The following is an 18,995-nucleotide window of genomic DNA, read 5'->3' as shown; positions in this document are numbered from 1 at the left end:
ACTCTTCACGTGGTACCGCCAAATGAGTCAAACAATCGGGCATATTTTACTGTCAACAATCAAGACAATGAGTGATTCCTTTATCGTGAATTCCAGAGTTTTTGCTACACGGGAGCCTCAACTCTGAAGCTCCCTGCTGTGCATATTCAAAAGGCTGTGCACCGTCTCATTAAAATCAATCCCTTTGCAGAGTTGATGATTAAAAATTCACCGCTTGTTACCGCGTCTGCTGCCTTTTGTTTTTTTTTTCGCTTTATTTTTTTTTTGCAGCCTCACATCACAGGGGTTCACTTGAAAAAAAAAGATGAAGGTGGTGATTCAAGTGAAAACAAGGTTGGTGGTTTGATCACATTTAGCTCATGGGGACTTGGGTCATTCATCTTTTTTCTGGTATGTGTACATGGAAATAAAGTGGTTAAGGGATGGTCCAAGTAATCCAATGACTCTGTTATGTTAATGAAAGGGGGGACGAAGAGGGCAATTCATCACTTGTGAATGCTGTGAGTCTTTCTCATAATGAACAAGAAATACAAAGTGGTGTGTGGTGGTAGACAAAAACCAATTGCCTGACAATTGGGGTTTTAGCGCCTCTTAGTGGACATGTTAGTTCATTACAACTCCAAAAAATGAAGTTACAAAACCAGTTGCGTAAGCACGCTCATCAGCTGTTTGGTAACGCTGGTGTGTGTTACGATTGAACACACGCTTACCAACCGAAGATGCCTCAAAGTGGAGAAGAAGGCGGGTTGGCAATGGTGAGAAGCCTCTTGAGGGAAGTGTTGATGGGTCGGGAGGATCCAGAGGGGTTCTTCGCGATGTGCGTGTCCATCCTCGGGCACCAGGAAACACGTGCCCGCTTTCTGCCCGTCATCCAGCCTCTATCTTCGGCCAACCGCTCCCTGTATTCTACCCTCGTCTCCATCTACAATGAATATTTTGACAAGGTTAGTATTGTTAAGTCAAAGGGGGGATTTCAAACGAACTTTTCTTTACGTTTGACAGAAAAGTACAACTTTGCATGTAAATAACTTTGTAGTATCCTCAATTTGATTTGAAGGCAGCTGATTGGTTGGCCTCAGATTGGAGGATCTTGGTTCAAACCCAGGTCGGTCCACCTGTGTGGAGTTTGCATGTTCTCCCTGGGCCTGCCTGGGTTTTCTCCGGGTACTCCGGGTTCCTCCCATAGTCCAAAGTCATGCATGGTAGGCTGATTGGACACTCTAAATTGCCCCTAGGTATGTGTATGAGCGCAAATGGTTGTTTGTTTCCTTGCAATTGGCTGACCATCAAGTCTGGCCCAAAGTTAGCTGGGATGGGCTCCAGCACCCCCTGCGACCTTAGTGAGGATAAAGCAGTTCAGAAAATGAGGTGAGATGTTGTTTCTCACATGTGGACGTGGTTGTTTGTTGTATTATTCTATCACACAGGTGTCAAACTCAAGGTTAGAATTGCAAATTGTCAACACTGTCAAAAATTGTGTAGATATAAAATATTTTTTCATGAGGGGGTAACTAATTCCCATTAACAAATATTGAGTGATGTTGAAAAAAACATTTTGCTGGCTCCTTATTGTAAAACCAGAACTTTATAACCACTTGTATTTCTTTCTTGGCAGGCTGAAGATGATGAGTTTGAACTGGCAGTCACTATGTCTCTACTTGAAACACAAGACAACACAAGAACGCCAGTACATACATCTAATGGGTTATACTCCTCCAAAGTACTACAAACTGGAACCCCAGAGTTTAACTGCAAAGAAGGAACACTTCTGGACTCATCTTTGAGTACATGTCGGACTGTTCTTACCGACGAGAACATGGCTAAGAAATCTGAAGTGAAAGACAACCAGTCTGAGGAGAGAAAACATTCCAAAAGCAGACGTCAGCGTCGGAAAGCCGCGGCCCAGCATATCGTTGGATTGCCACGTTCACCATCGGGGGCAGCGCCTGTACTGCTCTGGGTTCGCAGAGACTTGAGGCTGTCTGACAATCCTGCTCTCGTCAGCTCACTGGAGGCAGGTGCCCCCGTCATACCAGTCTTCATCTGGAGTCCTCAAGAAGAAGAGGGACCGGGGATGACTGTTGCTATGGGAGGAGCTTGTAAGTTGGCCATGTCTACATCTAGGCAATCTCATTATTTATATTATTATTAAATCAAAATCAGATTTGAGCCATGGTTCTAAGCATCGACTGTAAAAATGAACTACATAAGACCCAGTTGACATCACCCATAGTCTGTCCGCTAATTTTGTTTATTCCCTTTTGATAGGTAAATACTGGCTTCATCAAGCTCTTTCCTCCTTTCGTTCATCTCTGGAGCGTATTGGTAGCCATCTTGTCTTCCTAGAGGCAAACCTCGTCAAATCCACAACTTTGCTTATACTCAAAGCCCTGTTGAAGGAAACTGGAGCCCGAACAGTGCTGGCTAACGCCCTCTATGAGCCTTGGCTGAAGGAACGGGATGACGAGGTGATGTCAAAACTGCAAAAGGATGGGATCCGATGCAAGATGTTCCACTCGTACTGCACCACAGACCCTTACTCGGTCAGTACAGAAGGTGTGGGACTCAGAGGTAAGCCTTCCGTCATTTAACCAACCAACAACAACAGGGAATATGGAAAACAAAATCAGAAGGCACCTTCTCTTTTTCTTATCTATTATCTCAGTTCAGACATGTTTACATCTAACTTGTGAAGTCTAGTGGGAAAAAAAGTGGTGATGCCCTCTTATTAAAGTTTCCAACATTATTATTATGGGTGTGTTTATAAATTAAGCATTCAAAAACTAAAAATGTTGTGTTTGACTCATTGTGCTTGGTAGGAATTGGATCTGTGTCTCATTTTATGAGCTGCTGCAGACAGAACCCAGCAGGCACTGGACTTGGAGCTGCATTGGAAGCACCTGTGTCTCTCCCTGCACCTTTCAGTTGGCCTCAGGGTATCCCTTTGGATGCATTGGGCTTGGCAACCATGCCCCGAAGGAAAGACGGCACCACGGTTAGTCATCTAAGAGTAACAACGGATCTGTCCATGTCAAAATTCAGACAATTATTATCTTTGGCTTTCAGATTGACTGGGCAGAAAACATTCGCAAGTCGTGGGATTTTAGTGAAGAAGGAGCTCATGCCAGGCTAGAAGCCTTTCTGCGGGATGGTGAGGGACTATGCACACAAACAGACCTAAAGCGGAATATAAATAATGAAGTAAATGTCCAGTTCAAGTGAATTTTATTTGAAATTGAGGCACAATAGACATTATAAACATCTCTGCATTTTTCGAACATGAAAAATGCATACTGTGCATACTTTGAAAAGAATAAGAACAATTTAATCTAATAAACATTTTATTTTCACGTGACATTAGGATTAATAGTGATTGAAATTCACCACAACTCCCTCAGCTGTGTGTACTTTGAAAAGAATAAGAACAATTTAATCTAATAAACATTTTATTTTCACGTGACATTAGGATTAATAGTGATTGAAATTCACCACAACTCCCTCAGCTCACAATCAAGCCTCAACTAAGCCTTTGTGGTGCTTCTCGGCTTTCCAATTTTTTAGGCGTATTCTTTGTATTACTGTATTTAATATAGTAAGTACAATGCACTATAGAGATTTTTATTATGAAAATTCATGTTACTGTTTTTCGGGGGAATTGTTTGGTAGTCTAGAGCCTAGTAAGGACATTTCCATTCATTTTATTGGAAATATTTTATTTGTAATCTGAGCTATTTGAGTTAGTTGCATGGCAACAAAACAAATGCAACACAATAACGTCTCTTGCCATTTTTCTGTCTTTTACAACTGTACGTCCACACAAACTGTGGACTTACTCCAACACGACTTGTCATAAACTTTATTCTATTCACTTCTCAGGTGTCTACAGATACGACAAAGAGTCAGGCAGAGCAGATGCCCCAAATACCAGCACTCTATCACCTTACCTTCATTTTGGTCAAATCAGCCCTCGCTGGCTTCTTTGGGACGCCAAGGCGGCTCGCTGCCGACCTCTAAAATTCCAACGGAAACTGGCATGGAGAGATTTGGCATACTGGCAGCTCTCATTGTTTCCTGACCTCCCCTGGGAATCTATCAGGCCCCCGTACAAGGTGGGCAAATAAAAGTCAATTCCAGTGTGTCGCTGTCCAGTGCTGAAATAGAAAATCGCACAGTTGACTAGAAATGATTCATTCAGCCAAATTATTGCTTTCATGCCATGGGTTGAAAAGAGTAGTATATATAAATAGGAGTGTTTACATGTGGAATCTAAATGTACAGAGTGTTCTGTTATTTATAGGTACTGCGCTGGAGCAGCAATGGCAGTCATCTCAAGGCTTGGCAGCGAGGCCGAACAGGCTACCCTCTAGTGGACGCAGCCATGAGACAGTTGTGGCTGACGGGTTGGATGAACAACTACACCAGACATGTGGTGGCATCTTTCCTCATAGCGTACCTCCATCTGCCATGGCAAGAGGGCTATCGCTGGTTCCAGGTGAGTTGTGCAAATCAACATTTGGGTCTCAGTCTAAACCAAGGGGTAGGGAACCATAAACAATTCATATTTTCAAACATTATTCCTTGAGAGGCATACTCAGACTTTAAAAGTAAAAATACATGAAAATGTGAGCATGTATTATTCATTTCATCACTTTGAAAGTCAAAAAAATATGAATTCTTTTGAGAACATTATTTCACTGTTGCTAATCAATGAGTATCAATGAGAGAATGCATGCAGAAGAGTCTAATGAAGAAAATTATGATTTAAAAAGACACCCATCCCATCAAAAGAGCCACATATGGCTCCCAAGCCATAGGTTCCTGAAATACTGAAATTTCATACTTGTGCGTAGGACACACTTGTGGACGCCGACGTTGCCATCGACGCCATGATGTGGCAGAATGGCGGCATGTGCGGTCTGGATCATTGGAACTTTGTCATGCATCCAGTCGATGCTGCCATGACGTGTGATCCGTATGGAAACTATATCAGGAAATGGTGTCCTGAACTTACAGAGTTGCCTGATGAGCTTATTCACAAACCTTGGAAGTGCCCGGCATCCGTGCTCCGACGTGCAGGTAAGATCTTCTCACTGTGCAATAATGTTACAGTACCTTTTAATATGTCCATTCTAATTATGGTTTCCTAGTTACTCCAATGTTGTCTCACAACACAAACCGATTATCTTGACGGTGGTTTGTAAGGAGAAAAACTGTTTTGCTTTTGAAAACTGTTTGTCCGAATCAACCATCCCTTATTGTAAATGCACGCTTTATTGTCATTCATTGGCATTGAGAATCACCAGAAATGTGCAACAATGTTCTGTAATGAAAACGCAGTATCATAACATTTACAGAGTTTCCAATTGCATTAAATATCAGTCCAGCTATGGTGTTTCTTCTAAGTAAGGTAAACTTCATCTCACTGTCTGTCTTTATTTAGGCGTGGTGTTGGGCCAAACATACCCAGACAGGATAGTTACTGACCTGGAGGAAAGGCGAACTCGCTCTCTTCAGGATGTCGCCCTGGTACGAAGTCAACATGGAGAATACGTGGACAAACGCACTGGTTGCGATTTGGTGCCTCTGCCGCCCCGCCTTGTCTCCGAGGCCCTGGGCTCAGCTCAGACTCCTGAAAGCAAGCGTTTCCTCCTTCCTGTCATCACCCGCATGGAATTTAAGTACCAGATGGACGACCCAGACGCAGATGGCGCCGCCAACCCATACAATGCTGTCCTCAAGGGGTACGTCAGCCGCAAGAGAGACGAAACCGTGGCGTTTTTCAATGAGCGAGACTTTGCTGCCAGTGTCATGAACGAAGGAGCCCAACGGAGAGAACGTCTGGAGCGAGATCATCGCCGCATGGAGGGTCTCCCGCTGCGGGAAGGCCCGTTGCGTGGAACAAGCAGACGCACAACAAACACAAAGGACCGCTTCTCCATTGTACCGGGTGGGGCTGTTCACAGGACACACAGGTGATCCAGAGCCACAATCACCTTGTTTGCCTCTTGGAATAGATTTAGTGGAAAATACAACAGTTGAACATTTTTTCTTCCTCTTCTTCTGAGTCCCTGAGTGAGATTTCTAACACACACCTATGAACTCTATCTCTGATTATAATACACATTGAACCTGACGTTGTCCTATTCTTTTTTGTGAATCAAGCAAGAATGATCATTGCTCATTTATCTTATGTACTGTTCATCCTGGCAAGGGGTGGCGTAGGCAAGGTTCAACCGGAGTCGGTTACTAGGCAGTAATAGGGCACTAAGAGATGAACAACCATTTACACTCATGATCACCCGGCCTCACCTGCAAATGATGGTATTGTATAAATATAATAATATTATATATTGTTATTATATAAATATAATTTTGATCAATATTCTTATGATAAAATGATAGGTCACATTGATATATATATGAAAAGTAACACATGATCTGGTATCAAGCAAAACAATAACTAGATTGTTTTGTAACCTAAACATTTTATTGATTTTTAAATGATTTCCTAACTTGTAACATTATTGTAATATCTCTCAAAATTTGAGGAACATTTCTAAAATAAATATTTGCCTAATATCGCTGGGTGACGTCACCCTAATTACAGCTCCAAAGATGGCCGACACATTTTTACGCTGGCGTTACCGCCCTTAAACATCTAGAACTGATTACGATGTCTATATCGTTCGTTCCGGGTAACGTCATGTGACCAACTACTTCCGCCTCTTCTCCAGTACGCACGTCGGACACGATGGTAGTGATGAGGATGTTTACTTAAACTTTAAATCCAAATAAATATTGTTTAAACTGTAATAATTGAACAACTCCTAACACTCCAAGGTACAATCAGTAAGATACAAAATTTCGCTTTCTACTTGTCTTTTAGCGTTGTCAAAGTGCTTTCACTTGCATTTTACTATAATTGACGCTCATTGTTTTTAATATTCCGCATGCTATTTTTGACTGCCTGTCTCTGGTTATTATAATGAGAATTACAACCAATTAATGGGGAATTGTTATAAATTATACAATTAAATACTTATCCACAACTTTCTAATGCAGAGAATGGGTGGTCGTCTTCAAGATATGATGAAATTATGCTGTGAGTTATCAGCTGATCAGCAGATCCAGACTACAGTGAAGGGGTCCGGTAAGGGGGCGGCGGCAGCTGGAGGCCTGGCATTTGCTGGAGGCTTGGTGGGGGGTCCTCTTGGTATTGCAGTCGGTAAGCAACACTTGAATGTTTTACCTGATATTTGTTAAAATACATTTGCATGAGAAAAAAACAATCTGTCATTATTTCCCCAGGTGGTGCTGTTGGAGGACTTCTCGGCTGTTGGCTGACCAGTGGCCAGTTCAAACCTCTTCCGCAGGTCATCATGGAGTTCAGTCCTTATCAGCAACAGCAACTATACACAGACCTGGTCGCCATCCTTGGGGACATCCAATGGAGTGATTTGGCACAGTTAACAGCACTGGTCATGGCTAACAGTAGTCTCAAGCAGCAGCTCACAGCAGCCCTTCTAGGCTACGTCTCCAAAGAGCTCCATGCAAGAGTGCACTATGTGGATTAGCAAGTTGGAATTTGCTGGCTTCTCATTGTGTGAGATGGGCATGACTATTTTTGTATAAATTATTTGGATCTAAATTTAGTTTTGGCATTTCTTTGTTGACGCCGGAGCTCCAGTTAACACAAATTATATATTTAGCTTCTACAAGACCCATGGGGTGCTGGAGCCTATTCCAGCTAACTATAGACAGGAGGTCAAGTACAACCTCAACTGACTGATAGTAGTTACCGACTACAAATAAACAAACTTTCACCATCAAAGTTAAAGAGAATTTAGAGGAGGGGCGGGCAAACTATTCCACAAAGGGAGCAGGTTTTTGTTCCAACCCCATGAGGACATTTTCATCAATTTAGGGTCCTACAAGTAAAATAAGTGGATTAATCAGATACTTTGTTTCTGCAGAGACTTGTGGCCCACAAAGACTGCTTTGCCCAACCCTGATTTAGAGCTAGCTTTGGTAAAATCTCTATTAAAGATTAAGGCAAAAAAAAAAACTTTTATTATGAGAGGATGAAAAACAATTGGCAATAGTTTAGGAAACAGATTTTTATTGACAATTAAATAGACCATTTTCACCTCCACCTTATACAGAGAACCATCTTTGAAGTATACTACAGAAGGGGATAGATAGGTAAAATAGGCTAGCGCTCTAATAGTTAGCCCACCACGACGGTGTCATCATCTGCAAACTCATAGTAGGGTACTTCAAGGTTAAGGGGAGCTGGCCCTTTTCGAATTCTTCCAGAAGCATCGTAGTGAGATCCGTGGCAAGGACAATAGTAGCCACCGTAGTCACCCGCATTGGCGATGGGCACGCATCCCAGGTGGGTGCACACGCCCAGGACAATCACCCAGCTGGGGTTGACCACTCGATCCTTGTCGTGCTGAGGATCACGGAGCTCGGAGAGGTTCACAGCCTCCTCCGCTGCAATTTCCTTTTCCGTACGATGCCGGACAAACAGGGGTTTCCCTCTCCACTTGAAGGTCATATTTTTGCCCTCGGGAATGTCGGACAGCTTGACCTCAATTTTGGACAAGGCCAGGACATCGGCCGAGGCGCTCATGGACGAGACGAACTGGGTGACCACCGTTTTGGCCGCATAGACACCAACGACAGTGGTGGCCCCGGTTAACAAGTAGGAGAAGGCCTTCCTTGACTCGCTGCTGTCCTGGGAGGACTTGTTGGGGTCGGTGACTTCAGGGCGTCGGTAATCTGTGAAGTCGGGGATCTTGATGTCTGTGTGAGCCAGTCGGATTCCTCCACAAGCTACAATGGGATCATAATATAAATGGTCAGACTCATACTTGGTCATTTGAATAAACTTATTATAACAAAATATACACCCACCCACACACAAGCATTTTATTTGGCTTAAATGCAGGTTGTAATTCTGCCCGTGTACTTTTCTATTCATTTCCTTCCTCTTTTAGTCTATTTAGATGTAGCATGGTTTGTATTGTAAAGTGTATTGGATCATATGTGGTATTGTTTTGACGTGTTTAATTACGTGTTTTATACATAGTTTATTCACCAGTTGATACCTGGGATAGGCCGCACCCTTTACAAGATTGTCCTTGAGTGCGTGCTTGTTTTTTTTCGATGAATGGATTTTAATTAAGAAAACCCATCAAAGATAATTTAAAATATATATATTAGGGGCGAGTCGGAGTACGCGTATCTAGGATATTAACCGGGGTGACGTAAAAACTAAGAAGGTTATCGATCAGGGAGAAAAAATATTTGTTAGTGGGTTACAACTCAAAATATTAACAATACTATTTATAATTAAATAGTTGTAAAGACAATCGGACGCCGACGTTGTATTTATTGTACTGTCAACGGGGAGACGGCCATTAGCATAGTCTTATCTTACCAGTAAAGGGCACCAACTCCTTGGCTCCAGTTGCTGCAGCACAGTTGACGGATTGCTTTGTCGCCCGCAACACTGGGGCAAGAGCCCCAAAACGACCAGCGATGGTAATCATTTTCGCTCGAATTGATGAATCTTTTACCCCGAAGTTGGGGACACGACCTTGCGTGAACAAATCTTACGTGTACCACTGTCTCTGCGACAGCAGAAACGCATGCCCAATGGAAAGTTCCGCCTTGAAATATGCCTAATTGGCAAATTGATTTTAATCTAGTAAAACTTGCACAACCTTACGCTTACAATGTGAATACACGTTTTACAATTTAAAAAAAAAACGAAATATTTATATATTGCTTTCTTTTAAAAAAATGTATTTATAGACAGGCACATATCCAAGGCAACCTTAATCGTGATGTAAACAAGGGTCCTCAACACACACACAAAATAATGGAAGTTGGGCTGCATAATGGTAACATAAGCGATAAAGCAAAGAGGGAAAAATGAAATTTCCAAAGAGAAAGTTGTTTCTTCTCATTATCATTGCATATGTAGCGTTTTCTCTTTACGCTGCATACAATGTGTTCTTTAGTTCGAAAATCATCTCCCGCGTTCACAGGGTGGAGAAGAAAGAATCGGGACCCTCTGGTAATTTCCATTCATATTAAAATAAAACACAAACGCTCTATTTTACTAACTGTGTAGGCACAGTAAGTTCTCGAATGCATTTATAGGTGTGTTTTAATTTTTTTGCAGGAGGTATTCGAAATGGTGGTGCTCTATTCATGGGACATCAGTGGAATCCGTGGGAGGATGAACAGGTGGATTACAACTCTGAAATAAACAAAAAAAGAGAGGCCTTTAAACAACATATGGCACAAATCGAAAAGAACAAACCCACAAGGTATAAGGTCCAAATCTGGGGTAAAGCAGCCATAGGTGAGTCATGTTTGATAATTGTTCTCATTTCCAATTATCAGTTGTAGGACCGGTACATCCACATTGTTGCTATTTTGCTTTTTAAATCTTTCATTATAAAACCTTCTACCTTTCAACAAGGACTTTATCTTTGGGAACATATATTGGAGGGACCTCTCAATCCTACTGACAAGATAGCACAATGGAGAGAGGGTGAGCTCCAGTCAAGTAAAATTGACTTTAGGTTAGTAGGTACCAAGTCTGATAGATATTTCAAATGTTGCAAAAATACACAAACCACAACCAAACCATTCATTAATTTTATTCTCCATCTTTAGCTTCTACACAGGCCCTGCTGTAGTCCAGGGTCACGTACCCCTGGGCATGAACAGCCTGGTTCTGGTCCTGAACGGGCGTGAGGAGCAGAAAGTGATATACTCCACGCGTTGGTTGGAGCACATCCAAACTTTGGTTCAATCTCACACTGTTTCTCATGTCGCTGTGGTCCTGTTGGGCAATGAGCACTGCAACAATAACTGGATTGGGCCGTACCTTAAGAGAAATGGTGGATTTGTAAACCTGCTCTTTTTAGTCTACGACAGCCCTTGGGTTAATGACAAAGATGTCTTCCAATGGCCCCTTGGTGTTGCCACGTAAGTTCTTTCATTTACATTATTCAATCTGGTCCATTTTCTGACAGTAAATATAATAAGACATGGAATGCTTTATCGGTAACATATAGCCATCATCATAATGATACTTACAGATACAGGCAGTTTCCATTGGTTCGGCCCAATCCTGAAATGATCACCTCCAGCCGTCCATTCCTGTGCAACTTCCTTGGTACTGTTTACAAAAATTCCTCGAGGGAAACACTCATGCAGGTTCTCAAACATTCAGGCCTGGATAAGGAATGCATCAGCTCTGCTAGGGAGAAGTAAGTCATTATGTCATGCAAGAGTAATAGTGCAAAAAAAGTTTTCAATTACCACCATATACACAGTTCTGTATTGACAGTAACCCATTACCCATAACCTATTGTTTTTATAGCACAATTTAGCACAAAGCAATGCAATATGCTTCACTTTACATTAAAATGGACACGATCACAACAAAACAATCAATTAAGAAATAGAAAATAAAAACACAAATATAAGGATGACTACTTAAAGTGGAAACAATTATAAAAGGAAACAGCACCATTCGTTTTATATTTCAACAGCATGTAGTAGTATAGTAAATAGTTTTTTAGCTCTCATTTTATGCATTAACCCTTTGAGCAGATTTCTTGTCAGATTTAACCCTTTGTACCATTTGACCATCAACTAATCCTCTGCTTCTGTACTACAAGATGGCTCCCTCAAGAGACAACGGAGAGTCTGAAGCGATATCAAAGCGCCCTGGCCCAGAGTGAGCTCACCCTCTGTCCCGTCGGCATCAACACGGAAAGCTATCGCATCTACGAGGCATGCTCTTACGGCTCAGTGCCTGTGGTGGAAGACGTACTCACGCCAAGGACGTGCGCGGCTGGGCCCAGTTCGCCGTTGCGCCTCCTCAAAGCAGCCGGAGCGCCCTTCATTTATATTAGTGATTGGCGGGAGCTTCCCACAATTTTGGAGGCGGAGAGAGGAATGAGCCAAGAGCAGAGGGTAGACCGGAGGAGAAGGTTGCTGGAGTGGTACGCCACGTTCCGTCAGCAAATGAGGGAAAGATTTACTGAGGTCATAGAGGAGAACTTTTTCAAAAGCGTCTGATTGGATTGCTTAAAAGGTCAGAATTTTTTTTGGTCACAATATTTCAATCTGAAAATTTGGAGACCTCTGATGAAAACAAAAAATGACACTACTTAGGAAGGTGGGTGTTTAGGATGATGGGTCTTACTGATGTCATAAGGGAGAATGTGAATCTGGGATAGATGCATTTCATTGGGTAAAGCACTACTGCCATTTATAAATTGTGTTCCTGCACTAAGGTTATCCACTTCCTGAAATTACTAGACTTTATTTACTGTTTCAGGCCACTCTTACATACCAAGAATATTTTCTTTCTTTTTTTAAGCAAGCTCTTTTTTTCTGCTGTACATAAAGGTGTTGTTTGTTCCTCTCAACATGAAAACATGTGATAGTGATATAATTTATTGTGGGATATGAAATGTAATTCCTTTTTTTTGTATTGTGAACATGGTGATTATCAGCGTTCTTTGCAATTTTTCTAATATTTATTGTATTTTGTGAGAGCCTTTTATTTGTTGTTTGTGTTTAAAGCTTTAAAGGTGCTTCAATGTGCAGTCATGTGGAATTTATGGAAAATAGGATGCCTTTGCATGCTGATATTCATGATTAATTATTTATCTATTTGTATGAATTATTAAAACGACCACAAAAGTACCAACTAAACGGTTAACTATATATATTTGATATATATTTGATAGTGCATGTTTAGACAATTTTAGTCCCTTTGTTGCCCTGTCTTAATCTCACTACACAATTAATGACAAATATTGGTTAACCTTTTTTTTCTCCAGCAGATGGCGCCCGGTTCAATTTTTTTTAAAATTGTTTTATAAATCAACAGCTTGCTCTGAATACAATCAGAGTTGTTTACAAAAAAATGACAGCCAAATCATACAGAATTATCGACTAATAGATACATACACGTTTCTACCTCCCTAATGGCAATGTTGTGCATGTCTTTAGATAGTAAATTGTGACGAATGCCTCATTAATGTGTCCTGTAATGTTTTTTTTATATGCTGTAATAAAGTTCAGTCTTCAGGAAAATACATTTGATTTATTTTATACTCTCAGATCGTGTGCGTGTGTACGTATATGTGTGTGTCCTTTTCCTTCCTTCCTCCCTCCCTCCTGCCTGGATATTCTGCTGCAGTCGTCCAGCCTACTTGCCTGCCTCTATCCCGAGATTGCCTGGACCTAAGCGGGTGAAAAAAGCGCCCGGTATCTGATTCCGATCCTCTAAAATCGGATCTACACGCCACCCCAAATCGACTTTATTCCAATCGGACTGGCACTACTTTTCTACGCGGGCTAACTGCGTATGATGCTGCCTTACAGAGCCCCTGAAAACTTGCACGATTTGGTTGGGGGTTTGTTTGGTTTCCCGTGGTTGCAAGAGGACGATCGCCGAGTTGTGCCGATCTGTCTGTCGGGATAGGATTGCACATCGCCTAACCCGCTAAGAAGGAAGATTATCAATGAAGAAGTAAGCGTTTTCTCCTTGGAAGCTTAATCACTTGGGCGCCAGTACGTTCCTCGTCTACTTTCTGGGATGAGTCTCCTTTTATAACCACTTGAAACTGCAATATTTTGAACGACAAGCAGCCAAAAGATGTCTTCGCCGAGGTTCAAAAAGGATAAAGAAATAATCGCGGACTACGAGAGTCAAGTGAAAGGTAAGAAGTCTTTGGAAGATCTTGTTTAAACGGGGAAGGAAAGCTGGAAAACTACAGGACAGGCTAGTGTTGCTCGTGAGTTAAAAAGTTTGGAATGTGTGACCTCCACGAGTGCTTTGTGGACAGACATATGACTAGTAGCCGGTGTTATAGATATCTGGTGACGTTTACAAAAGCCTTTTGAATGAGCAAACATTCACAAAAGGAACCAGATCAGCAATGGAAACGTCAACTTTCCCACTCACCAAAGCCTCTTTCGTAGGCCGATGCAGGATCTAAAAAGAAAAATGCTCGCATGTTGGGGTAGAACACCTGTATGATAATGCCATGTATTTTCTAAGGGCACTTCAGAGAAGTTACTGTTTATTTGTTTACTATTGCTGCACAAATCCCAAACTTGCATGCTTTTAGGAACATGTGTGCACAGATGCCATTCTAAACCTTGTGAGTAAGTATGACTTAATGTCAAATACAAATAGACTGACACACACATACAGGAAAGACCCATTAGTCTACTCTAGAGTAGTAGTCATGGTGATTTGGCAAGATGCCCTGTTGATTTCTGCCTGTTGCATGCCACAAAACCACATACAGTGGAACACAATCCTGTCTGGATCACTGGACAACCTCTAATTTGTATTTTGAAACAATTATAACCATCGGAAATGATGGAAATAGATGCTGTTCCAGGGTAAAATGAGCAGCAGCATTCTAAAACTTTTCTTTAAGTGTACAACTATAGTCCATCTTCCGTGCAATTTATCCTCAACCGGGCTTACATATTTAATTCTCTTAGTTTCAAGATAAGTCAGTCTTAAGACGTTCCATGTCTTTCACAAACTTTGTGCTGACAGTAAAGCCTGGCCCCATATATCAGCTTGCAGACTGCCATTGGAATCTGTGGCTGTCCAATTCTTTTCCTTACAAGGTTTGCGGGGGTGCTGGAGCCTATCTCAGCTGACTTTGGGCAACAGGCGGGGCACACCCTAAATTGTTGGCCAGCCAATCACAGAGCACAAGTAAACAGACCGTCATTCACGCTTGCAGTCATACCTATGGGCTATTTAGTGTGTTCAACCAGCCTACATACATGTTTTGGGAATGTGGGAGGAGACCAGTGTACCCGGAGAAAACCCAAGCAAGCTTGGGAAGAACATGCAAACTCCAGATAGGGAAGATCAACCTGGGATCAAACCCTTGACCCCAGTGAGAGCGGCGTGCTGACCACTTTCCGCCGGGTTTGATATCATACTGCAAAAAAAAAAAAAAAGAAAAAGATGAGATGAAGCAAAAAATATAGGCAGGTTATTTTTCTTTGCTGCTTGTAAAACTGAACATTCAATTGATGTGATGATTGCTTGCATGATACCATATAAATTCATACAAATTATTTGTCCTCAGGGGCTGTTGACTTCAGAGATTCAACCATACAGAGTGCTCTTATTTATAAGAACTTGCAAAGAAGAGCTGTGTACTCCCATCTCTCACTGTCATAATGACTATGAGCTTTAACAAGGAATGATACACAGTCATAGAGAATACTCAACCAAAAACAACGATGAGAAATTACCCATTTCCATGGGCCTTAACCTACTGCTCTGATTTTGTATTTTGTAGATTGATGGGGGCAAGGAATGGTGGTTGAGTGGTTAACGCAGGGGTGGGGAAACTCTTCGGTCCGAGGGCACATTGACTTTAAAAATTTGACAGATGAGCCGGGTCAGCACAAGATACGAAACATATAAAAAACTGCATCCGTTAACAGTACATATGAAACATAAACAAAAAAAGTATTGAAGTATTAACATACTCATCACTCATCATTAAAGTAAAAAGTATAAAGTAAAAAGTAAAGTAAAAAAGAATGTATTAAGAAATATTAAAATGTAATTTAAAAAAATATAGAAGGGCTGTAAAACAAAAAAATAACAGTGAACAGAGCTACTGCCACTGGCTTGCGTGTCACGGCGCCATCTTGGGGATATTAAAAAAACTACATTATTTGGACAACGTCGGCGGGTCGGATTAAAACGCTTCACGGGCCTGATGTGGCCCGCAGGCCATAGTTTGCTGGGTTAACATGCCTGCATCACAGATCTGAGATCAATTAATCAACCCTGTGATTGGCTGGAAACCAATTCGGGATGTATTTTGCATACTGCCCATAGTTGGCTGGGATAAACTAAGTACTTGCACGACCCTCATGAGGATAAATGGCGCAGAAGATGAATTAATCTGTGAACACAAGTATCAACTCTTTTTATGAATCCCCCACGGACAATCTGTGAGTAAGTGTTTTTGTTTTATTGATGTTGCAATTCACTTCTACTGCCAAGGCTTGGCATGGGTCGCAAATATACTTTTGAATAATTTTGTGGCTAGAGTAAAACATTACATGCAGTGCAAGGAGGTTGGATACAGTAATTGACAGTGATTTATAACACGAGTCACATTGTGTGTTATTGATCTCAGATATGTTTGTTGGAAGACTGACAAATTTCTCAGCCAGAAGCGTTCACCACAATCCAACATTTAAAAAGTAGCTTGTAAAATTGTATTTGTAGCTGTAGTCAATTTAATGATGCTATGGCATACTGGACATAGCTTACTCAAGATGATTAAAAACAAGCAGCCCATGAAAATTGTATATCATCATCTGACAGCCATCCTTATGACACATTTACAACTTAACTCCTTGATCATGACCATGAGCCGTTTTATGATTATTTTAACCGTAAAAAAATGTGTGTTCAAATCCTCTTGAGAACAAATCCATCTACAAATTTCCACCAATTGCTTTAACATTTTATTAATTAATTTAGTTATTTTGAAAGGTGAAAATGTGTTGCTTATTGTGCCATTTTTTATTCCTATTTTAATGTCCCACAAGACAATTTTATTACTGAAACATTTCGACGATTTGAATTATTCATTCATTTATTCTCATTCCTCTCATCCTAATTTTTGACAAAATAAAATAGACCTTCGCGCTTATACAGCTTTATTGTCAGTTGTGGTATGTTAAATGCAACGTTTATGCTTCAACTACTTCCAGAAAATAACACCTGTAATCATCATGTTGGACGGGGGGGACATGTTGAGGCGTGTTCGGTGGGATTCTCATATCAGCTTGATGTTGTCTGTTCTGCTAAAGCGATAGAGAAGACCTATTTGAGCCCTTGTAAAAGATGAAACACAACTTCAAAGTTATGCTTAACACATTTCCTAGGAAGTTTTGTGTTTTTTTATTTTTACAATCTTCATTCATTTACTTTTTCAAATATTGCATAATAATTTTCGTGCAATCCCTTGCTTCTCTTTGTATTGTTTAGCTTGACAGTCTCTTATGTTATCACAGTTTTAAAAAACCTAAATTGAACCAATTAAAGATAAGGACGTACATTTTGTTATTTTCCAAATTAAAGTTAAAATCTTTTTCAAACTATGCATTTCTTATTACAGTCTCATTCTTAGCATAATTAGACTCGGCAAATTTCAAGTTGGTGTTACATTTAGGTTGATTTATTGGAGAGAGCAACACGACAGAATTTTACACACCTAAGCCAAAAGGGGAGTCGGATGTGTCCTCCCGACAGCCTCAAAGAGGTGTTGATGGCACTTAGAATCAGTAGAACTAATGGAATTTGACACGTCTCGAAGCACTTCTTCACAATATTACACACACTTTTCTTTCCCAGTGTTTTTAACTGTTATGCATGCCTTGAGTGCACTTACATTTTGTGGTATGATATTCGGTGTGGCATTTGTGTGTGCATAGATGGTTTAATGATGTTATTGACATCCCATCTGTGGCCACACATCCCCTTTGCAGCATTTATAAACTCTGCTGAACACAACCAAAGCAATACTTTTCATGCTGTGCTTTTCAGCGAAGTCACAAAGGCCACCCAGACATTGCTGCACCCTGCCCCCCCCCCCAAATGGTCCTTTCAGTTGCCTAAACAGAAGTTGTGCAACATCGCCATTATAATGAATCCATTATAGTGTGCCACACTTTAGCACATCACCACTTGCATATTAATTCATAATTACATCATAAATGAATTTGCTTCACAATTTTGGGTGCAAATTGACAAATGTTTGGTCCCTCAAGACAACTGTGCTGTGATACTTGCTGCTTGGTCTTACCATCTCAAAAAGCTAAAGTGTATGAACAAGACTTGGGAAATGAATGCATAGACTGTAATTGAGATGCATTGCTATATTTGGCGGTCAGTCTCTCTATTACTAAGTGTCAGGCCATATTGAGGAATCGCTGATACAGTGGTAACGCACAGAATGCAGTTTTACATGGCCCTCAATTTGGTAATAGAAAGTACAACCGTGATAATAGAATTGGACCAAAAAGAAAGTGATCTGAAGAATTAAATTAACAGAAAAGAGAGTCTTCAAGCAGGATTTTGAGAGGGTTTTTTTGCTGTGTTGTAGACAGCTTTAATTCCTTTGAATGGCCCCTGGATGCCAAGCAGATGGAGAGACAGGAAGGCGGACAGACACAGTTTGACCATCAAGCCATGCTGCTGCCAGCCACCTAGTAGGACTGGATTAGAGGGAATGAGATTGGGGGAAGGGGATGAGGCGGTATGAGGTCAGTGTGAGAATAAATGGAGGCAGAGGTCATGAACGCTGACTTGTTTTAATCTGCATCTGTATTCAGCACTTTCATCTGCTACATTTGAAGATATCTTGAATAGAAATGTGTTTCAAGCAATATTTTGCCTTAGTTTTTCCCCTGAGTTCATTTACATTGACAATATGTCTTTTGCAATAGCTATTAAAGTTATCAGTCACACGTCTTACAGACCCAAGCAATTAGTCCACAACTTTTTTTTCTCTGAATACTGTGATTTATTTTTAAAACTGGAACATTACTTAATAACAGCATTGCTGTTGCCAATATCACTGCATAACTGTTGGCCTGTTTGTGTTTGGCTTAAACACAATTTCCACAAAAAGTAAATCCCTTCCTAATCAATTGCTCCTTGTGCAGCCTGTTATGATTGAACTCCCATCCACCTTCAAACTTATATGAGCACAAGTTTAATTTACTGATCTTGTGACTCTTCTTTTTACCCCCTCCCCAATGTTCCCTTTCTTCCAAAATAACCTTGTGACCTAAGTGAGGGTGACTTTGTAGCAGCTCCCTTCAGAATCGATAGCCAAAGACCACCCTGTGTGGCAGTAAGATTAGTTATTGGCTGGGAGCAA

At 41.0% G+C, this 18,995-nt stretch overlaps 5 protein-coding genes across 11 annotated transcripts in view; 4 read left to right on the top strand and 1 right to left on the bottom strand.

The window, feature by feature from the left end:
* The first annotated feature begins 658 nt into the window (after positions 1 to 658).
* Positions 659 to 6,462, top strand: LOC144192112 (deoxyribodipyrimidine photo-lyase-like). The gene is made up of 9 exons (XM_077711163.1): positions 659 to 944; positions 1,616 to 2,099; positions 2,269 to 2,571; positions 2,820 to 2,995; positions 3,067 to 3,151; positions 3,877 to 4,109; positions 4,298 to 4,492; positions 4,851 to 5,076; positions 5,441 to 6,462. The coding sequence occupies exons 1-9, from the start codon at positions 720 to 722 to the stop codon at positions 5,974 to 5,976; spliced, it is 2,463 nt and encodes an 820-aa protein (XP_077567289.1). The 5' UTR covers positions 659 to 719; the 3' UTR covers positions 5,977 to 6,462.
* Positions 6,463 to 6,558: 96 nt separating this feature from the next.
* LOC144192091 (protein C19orf12 homolog) lies at positions 6,559 to 7,648 on the top strand. 3 transcript variants are annotated; one of them, XM_077711150.1, is made up of 3 exons: positions 6,559 to 6,849; positions 7,063 to 7,225; positions 7,309 to 7,648. In XM_077711150.1, the coding sequence occupies exons 2-3, from the start codon at positions 7,066 to 7,068 to the stop codon at positions 7,572 to 7,574; spliced, it is 426 nt and encodes a 141-aa protein (XP_077567276.1). In that variant the 5' UTR covers positions 6,559 to 6,849; positions 7,063 to 7,065; the 3' UTR covers positions 7,575 to 7,648. The 3 variants fall into 3 exon arrangements, with proteins under 3 accessions (XP_077567276.1, XP_077567259.1, XP_077567269.1); XM_077711133.1 differs by having other exon boundaries at positions 6,565 to 6,754; XM_077711143.1 differs by having other exon boundaries at positions 6,588 to 6,840.
* Positions 7,649 to 8,102: 454 nt separating this feature from the next.
* Positions 8,103 to 9,655, bottom strand: LOC144192077 (cytochrome b-c1 complex subunit Rieske, mitochondrial-like). The gene is made up of 2 exons (XM_077711114.1): positions 9,446 to 9,655; positions 8,103 to 8,838 (listed from the first exon to the last, which is right to left on the bottom strand). Exons 1-2 carry the CDS (start codon positions 9,555 to 9,557, stop codon positions 8,228 to 8,230), a joined length of 723 nt encoding a protein of 240 aa, XP_077567240.1. The 5' UTR covers positions 9,558 to 9,655; the 3' UTR covers positions 8,103 to 8,227.
* A 199-nt stretch (positions 9,656 to 9,854) lies between these two features.
* Positions 9,855 to 12,644, top strand: LOC144192120 (ribitol-5-phosphate xylosyltransferase 1-like). Of its 2 annotated transcripts, none has more exons than XM_077711182.1 (6): positions 9,855 to 10,087; positions 10,199 to 10,378; positions 10,499 to 10,601; positions 10,696 to 11,010; positions 11,124 to 11,294; positions 11,709 to 12,644. In XM_077711182.1, the coding sequence occupies exons 1-6, from the start codon at positions 9,943 to 9,945 to the stop codon at positions 12,109 to 12,111; spliced, it is 1,317 nt and encodes a 438-aa protein (XP_077567308.1). In that variant the 5' UTR covers positions 9,855 to 9,942; the 3' UTR covers positions 12,112 to 12,644. The 2 variants fall into 2 exon arrangements, with proteins under 2 accessions (XP_077567308.1, XP_077567299.1); XM_077711173.1 differs by having other exon boundaries at positions 10,196 to 10,378.
* A 547-nt stretch (positions 12,645 to 13,191) lies between these two features.
* LOC144192033 (SLIT-ROBO Rho GTPase-activating protein 1-like) overlaps positions 13,192 to 18,995 on the top strand; it is a 39,990-nt gene continuing 34,186 nt past the window's right edge. For 2 of the 4 annotated variants that reach the window (XM_077711070.1, XM_077711054.1), the window contains exon 1: positions 13,192 to 13,766. In XM_077711070.1, coding sequence (XP_077567196.1) covers positions 13,703 to 13,766 — 64 coding nt within the window. In that variant the 5' untranslated portion in view covers positions 13,192 to 13,702. The remainder of the gene's footprint in view (positions 13,767 to 18,995) is intronic. The other 2 variants (XM_077711046.1, XM_077711063.1) reach the window with 2 other exon arrangements.

Source organism: Stigmatopora nigra, chromosome 2 (assembly GCF_051989575.1).
Source record: "Stigmatopora nigra isolate UIUO_SnigA chromosome 2, RoL_Snig_1.1, whole genome shotgun sequence".
Classification (NCBI taxonomy): domain Eukaryota; kingdom Metazoa; phylum Chordata; class Actinopteri; order Syngnathiformes; family Syngnathidae; genus Stigmatopora; species Stigmatopora nigra.
Note: the sequence above shows the minus strand (reverse complement) of the source record. Positions and strands in the feature narration are given on the sequence as shown.